General features: G+C 44.6%; 1 protein-coding gene across 1 annotated transcript; it reads right to left on the reverse strand.

Moving 5' to 3' along the window:
* Positions 1 to 645: 645 nt before the first annotated feature.
* Positions 646 to 4,376, reverse strand: LOC142884328 (homeodomain-interacting protein kinase 1-like). The gene is made up of 13 exons (XM_076019840.1): positions 4,193 to 4,376; positions 3,774 to 3,935; positions 3,482 to 3,667; positions 3,221 to 3,402; positions 3,006 to 3,129; positions 2,571 to 2,681; positions 2,354 to 2,431; positions 2,053 to 2,270; positions 1,796 to 1,951; positions 1,355 to 1,576; positions 1,207 to 1,262; positions 1,064 to 1,090; positions 646 to 659 (listed from the first exon to the last, which is right to left on the reverse strand). Exons 2-13 carry the CDS (start codon positions 3,930 to 3,932, stop codon positions 646 to 648), a joined length of 1,533 nt encoding a protein of 510 aa, XP_075875955.1. The 5' UTR covers positions 3,933 to 3,935; positions 4,193 to 4,376.
* Between the last annotated feature and the right edge of the window lie 2,086 nt (positions 4,377 to 6,462).

A 6,462-nucleotide genomic window follows, 5' to 3' on the forward strand; every position in this document is an offset into this window, starting at 1 on the left:
AAAAAAACAACATGTTGTAATAGTTTTCTCAAGTCATTGAGTTGTAATAGGGAGAATGGAATCCCTGTCATCGACACAGCGCCCTGTGCTGGCCCGTTAGGAGCTATGAGACTTTTGGACTATAACTGTGGTCGCCTGCCTAGAACCCAGCACTCTTACACAACACATCTATCAAGCTTTATCACATTTATTTATTTTTCTTCTTTAGTCTCTTTGATGGAGCTAGCTAGCGCACTGCAGCAAGACAAGACGTGTTGAATTTGGCTCATTTGTTCATTTTTGGCTTAGCCAGTGGAAATAACAAAAAATTCTTATCAGCGAAGTGCTGGTTACGAAGGTAGCAGTGTGCTGTTTACAATGCTCTTGCATGGTTTGTCCCTCTATCTGTCCTTACAGAACATTGGGCAACAACTAATTCCCCCCAGGTTGGAAAAATCCATTAGTGCCCACTGCCCCCTCTCTCTTTCTCTGTCTCACCGCTTCACTCTCTCAGTCCACTGGCCTTCGCAGCACTTCTCTCTAAATCAACCTCATCAATCTGCTTGGCGCAACACTCGGCTGCACCTCGGACAACGGCAAGCTTGGGTCCGCAGGTGAGGATTGGGAGGCTTGAGAATGGCTGTCTGATGGATGAAACAACATGTTTCAGGAGCCGTAACCTGGGAGTGTGAAAACAAGTGGAGTGCCGGAGAAAGGCACTGGGGGTCATAGCGGCAACAAACTGAAGGGGAAGAATAGCAGCGCAACCTGCCGAGTGGCCTCAATTTTGGTTGTCTGTGAGTTCAGTGACACTGAATTCACAGAACCTAAAAATACTATCTTCAGTCACGCACTCCTGTATTAACAATCAGAGAAAAGTTCTGCTGAATTACTACTTCACGTAACTCTTCGAGTTCAAGACAGGGATGCAAATTCCATGATGAAATCAGAGCCCGTAAAGTCTTTTTTTCAGGAAATCACATTGTTCAACCAGGATCCTCGACTTTGGCAGCAGTACATGAAAAAAAGGTCTGTTTCATCCAAAAACAGAAGCTCATCAAGTGTTTCTTCCTCTTCCTCCTACTTTGCTTCTTCAAAGTCCTGCTGGTACCTGGGGGGGGTCGGGAGGGGCGAGCGTCAGGCACTGTGACTCCTCCCTACAATCTCTACTTGACGCAATGTCTAATGTCTACAAGACATACAAGAGCTGAGACCAGAGCTTCTTACCGAAGGACTCAATGTTGCTCTTGGACTCCGGCGACGAACTCAGCCTCGGCAGAAGACTAAACGCACACAATGAAAAGAGGTCCATGGATATAAAACTCAGATAGATGTAATAACTCTTCCTTGTAAGTCATCTGATCAATCATCTTACCAGTCTGCACCATCAAAACCCTCCTTCTGCAGTTTGCCACAGTGAGTGGCTGGGTGAACCACAATGACCTTGGGTCGGATGGTGGGAGGTGGACTGCACACTTCCGGTTGGACGCGTGAAGTGTCATCCTCAGTTAGAGAAATGGCAGGAGTAGCAAGCCAGCAGGTGCCTCCGTCCAGACAAGATGGAGATTCCGGCATGATGTCTGCACTTGTCTGCAAGCTGAACCAAACAGATCTTTAGTTTCGAGGAACGGTAGGAAGCGAAGTTTGTCGTCTGCATGAGGCAGATCATTTTTAACAGATCAGCAACCAACGTGAAACTCCCAGGACCAGGTACAGGTGACGTGACAGTGCACATCCAATTACGATTGGCCAATCCCAAATCTTCAGAATCCACATGTGGCAATGGTAAGAACATCTCCCACTGCAGTCATCCTACCTGACTTGATCTTGCGGTTGCAGTACATTCTCATGCTGGAAGGGGTGAACTACAGTCATCCTGGGCCGAAATGTGGGAAATGGACTGAGGTTGTCTCGGTTGAAGAACATAGTGTCATGGTCCGTAGGAGTATCAGCAGCCCTGCAACTGATGTCCCTGGTCAAACGAAATGGGTCACCTGAATTCAAGTCAAAAATCAACTTATATTTGCTCAGAGCAAAAACGTAAGTGAGACTCTTAGTAGAAGTTAATCTCACCCCACTTTGTTCTCCTCACTATACAATAGAGAGGTGTTCTCATGCGACGTTGGCAGAACTGAGACGGTGTTGAGTGTGAGTGTGGCAATGAAGGGATGAGTGAGTACTTTGCCAGGAGTGATCCTGTCACTATCAGAGATCTGCAACATGGCCTTGACGAGTTCAATGCATTGAGACCACTCGTCTGGGTCGGCCTGGTACCTCTTGCTCACGCTCAGCTAGATGGAAGACATTAGGTTTAATGTAGCATCAGCTGAGACTTTGGGACATGTGTACAGTGGAAGACTAACCCAACACTTACCTCTTTAAGTTCATCCAGTGAAGTGAACTTGCGTGTTTCAGTGGTGAAAACATTGTCATCAGAAAACTCGCAAGGTGTCTGAAAGATTTTTTTTTTTATTATTATTATTATTATTATTATTATTATTATTATTATTATTATTATTTTAATTTTATTTTTTCAAGAATTGAAAAAGAAGAAAAGTCTTCTGAGGAGAAACAATGTTCATGGTCAGTACCTTAAGTCTCCAGGTGTTAAACGGAGTCTTGACAAAATATCTCTTTGTCTTGAAACCGCGATCAAGAAGACGATCAGGTGGCTGACCTAGGATTTTAATCATTGATGTAAGCTGGAGATAAATCACAGCATTGAATTAGTGCGTCACAGCAGGTTTGCTTTGTCTGACTTCATATCAACATGGCAATGCTAAGAGCTTCTGCTAATTTTACTGTGCATGGTCTTTGCACCAATCTATGTAATTATACTGTCACAAGATGTTTCTTTTTTTTTGTCTTGATAGGTCACAAATTGCTTCCCTTGTATCTTTTGCTAAAGATCCCAAGTATCACAAATACTCAAGACGTTAATCAACTTTGAATAGTGCTAAATCACTTTCATAAGCACCTCAATGCACGATCAAAGATAGAACCAACTGATACTGTTACTGACTCACCACTTCATAATGTGTTTGTCCAGGAAACGGTAGACTCTCACTGATTATGAAGCACAAAACAACAGCCAGGGACCACAAATCGATGGCTTCGGTGAACGGGAGGCCCAGAAACAGTTCAGGGGCCCTGGAGGCAGAGGAACAAGTGTTGCACAGAAAGTGTGACCTGTGTGACAATTTTGCGTCAATTTTGCAACCTGTGCGTCTTTGGATCTCACCTAAAAGAAATAATTTGCAGACTCATGACTGGTTCTGCCTTGGATGCAGAAAAAGAGGTACCAAAGTCTATAACTTTGACTTTCAAGGGTTCAGGCAGGTGTTTTGACACCATGATGTTGCTTGGGTGCAAGTCTCCATGGATCAGTCCAATGCTCGCCAGTGCATCAAGTGCAGTGGCAACCTTAAAAATCAAGGACACAAGTAAGTAGCAGTCAAAACACTTCAACCAAAAAGGTTCTTGGCCTCTTGTAGTGGCATACCTGCTGGACGATCGCTCTGATTTCATTCAGGGGTAGAGGTGATGCCCTCACCAGGTACTGGTCAAGGTTCATATCCAGCCACTCGAATACCATCACTCGTTGGTGAAACAATTTGAATGTACCAAAGTATTTGACAATATTGCGCTGGTCGAATTTGAGTTTCATCAACGCTTCCATGCATAGCATCTGCAGACACAACACAAGTCCAAAATGAATTTCTTTCTAGACACGAGATACAAGGAATTCTTGCTTTGACTATCCAGTTGTATAAAAGTGAACATAAAGTCCAAACCTCTATGGGGGTACAAATGCTATTTTTGGGGATCTTGGCAGCCAGGAGTTCATTGTTGGAACGTCTCCTGCACATGCGCACAATCCCAAATGAGCCCTCTGCGATGACACGTTCAAGGCTAAACTCCTTAGAGGGTAAATCGTATAGATCCGCAGCCATTCTCTAAGGAGGTGAACAGCAAAGTCTTAAAAACAATGCAGGAGTTGTTGCTTCCGACGGTTCCCTTTCTGCCATCCCTTTTATTGTACGTGAAAAAGGCCACAATAGTTCTCCATTTGTCTTGTGGCATTATTTAGTAGTATGTGCGTAGGTGAACTGATTGTGGAGGTCATAGGTACACAATTAAAGGATATTAAACAATAATGCAGCAACAAAGAGAAAGAAAGCATAGCCACATGGGTGGGAATAGGCCATCTTACTCTTTCTCCCTCTCTTTGGTCGGTCTTATCATTGGTTTAATGGTAGCAGGCAACACTACGAAGCTGCCACCGTCCACAGTCTCTATCCATTTCTGAAGGCATCATAACATCAGGGCAGTGCATGGAATGGTCAGACCAAGCCAAGACCAAGATTCCATCTATGAATGTTGAAAGTGGAGGACTGGTGGAATTTGCCCTGACTGTCCTGCTGTTTGAAATCAAAGCTTCTTCGTGGGCGGCGTGATGAAAGGAAGATGCTTTAAACTTGAATAAGATTCTCTACTTTAGGGTACTTTTTGAGTTCTAGAACTTTGGCGCTATACTCATTCCCATGCAGTGAAAGTTCTAATCAGAAGAACAATGAGGCCAAAATGCAAACTGGTCAGATGTCAAATGACAGGAAGCAAATCAACACTCCTCTTGTCATCAGTCAAGTTGCTTTCCCAAAGATATAACACAGTAATGATCATCCTCATCATCTCAACTTGGTCATTTTCCGCTAATTGTTATGATAACTCTCCTGTCCCTGTGACCCCTGGCGTTTCCCTGCAAATTTCAACTGCCCTGATGTGATTATTCCATCGCTTTGCCACAAATTATGAATAAAACATGCTTTAAAATTACCTTAACATGTGCGCGTGGATTCCCATTTTAGCGGTGACACTGTGCAAGCCTACTCTGACATCCTGTCCCAGAAGCAATCATGCTCTATGTCAGCGGCTACATTTAACGCCGTGAAGCATAGTGAGCGTCGCTAAATGCTGCCCACATTTGCGGAGGCTCTTTATTTTGGTTTAAAAAAAAAAATGGCCTGGGTAATTTTGTCAGAATGACTTTCTCTCGGGAAGGATGCGAAGAGATAAAGAGGCCAGTTGGCCTCGGCTTCGTTTAGCAAACCAACTGATGGCCGCCGCGTGTCATCATAACAATGACCGTTGCTGGAATGCAGAAAATATGAACCACTTGTGTCTGTGTCGTTAGCCTTCGCACTGTGTCAAATTGTGTGTGTTTTTCTGCTGTGCATTTTGTCTAGAATGTGCACTGTGATGCAGCCAACAGTGAGATAGTTGCCGTGGCATTTAAAGTGGTTCCCTTTGTTTTTTATTCGTAGATACAACCAGTGACTTATAATGACTATTGGCTGGGGTTTTTCTTTGGCTGATAATGACAATTAGGATGACACCATTATTACTGGTAGTGATTTCATCCGTGCTTTAAAGTGTTTTTCAGCCATGCAGAAACTGGGCTGGAGGTGGATAAAATCTCCCAAATGTTCTGGTTCCTGCTAATGTGAATGGCATCTTTGGAGAGAAAAAAAAAACACCTTTATTGCTTATTGCCATTATTGATGAAGAAACATTGATTAGATCCATATATGTATGATATACAGAAACGTATGATGCTATGAGGTCACGTAAAGTTTAATCCCACAGTTCAGGCGTACAAAGGTTCCGTTTCATAGCCAACTCCCATCAGAAAGGAGATATTTTCCTCTTTAATGCTGAGATGCTGGACCGCTGCCCTTTTCATTTGCAGAAGAAAAAAATTACGGTTTGCCAACCGAGCTCAAGGTTTTATCGGAGCGCGCAGCCAACATGGACGGATTAGTCTCACTCCTCGTTCGCGCTAAAATACATGTTTATCCACAGCAGGAGAAAAAAAAATAGAGAAGGCTGTCACGCTCGGGGTAAGTGATTCTACCTGTGGTGCTATACGGCTTCACGCCGACAGTCAAGGTGAGTGAAAATTGAGGTTTTTAATGAATTAGTTCTAGCAGTGGCGACGGCAGTTGTCAGGACAGCCGATGAATCAGAGGGTTTTGAGGATGGTCAGAGCCGCCGCCGTCTGCCCGGGAGGTTCGTTGCGGGGTGCACCAGGAAAAACTACTAGAAGGTGCAAACGTGCTGTGGAGGAAGTGCGCAGTGCCTGCAGCAGCCACAGGGGGCCTCAGAGACAATGGCGGCGACGAGAAAAGGAAAAATAAAATCAAACAAAATCAATATAGCAACAGAAGAGCTCGTCAACTTGACCTCAGCTCAGTGTGGACGCTGTCGTCCGGCTCAGTGATCAAAGCCACAGATGTATAAACACAGAAGAGACTGACGGTGGAGACCATGTCAGTGGGGGGCAGGGAGCTCCTGTGGGAGTTGTGGAGCAGAGCTGAAGGTCAGCCCGCTTGGCTTTGATGTGTCCATCACCTAGATACACGTTTTCTCCCTCCATTGGCTGATGCCACTCAGGGAACGGTGCGCCGTCAATCTTCACAGCCG

The sequence above is a fragment of the Nelusetta ayraudi genome, unplaced genomic scaffold (assembly GCF_046127955.1).
Source record: "Nelusetta ayraudi isolate G7.1 ecotype Tasmania unplaced genomic scaffold, CSIRO-AGI_Nayr_v1 ptg000011l, whole genome shotgun sequence".
Taxonomy (NCBI): domain Eukaryota; kingdom Metazoa; phylum Chordata; class Actinopteri; order Tetraodontiformes; family Monacanthidae; genus Nelusetta; species Nelusetta ayraudi.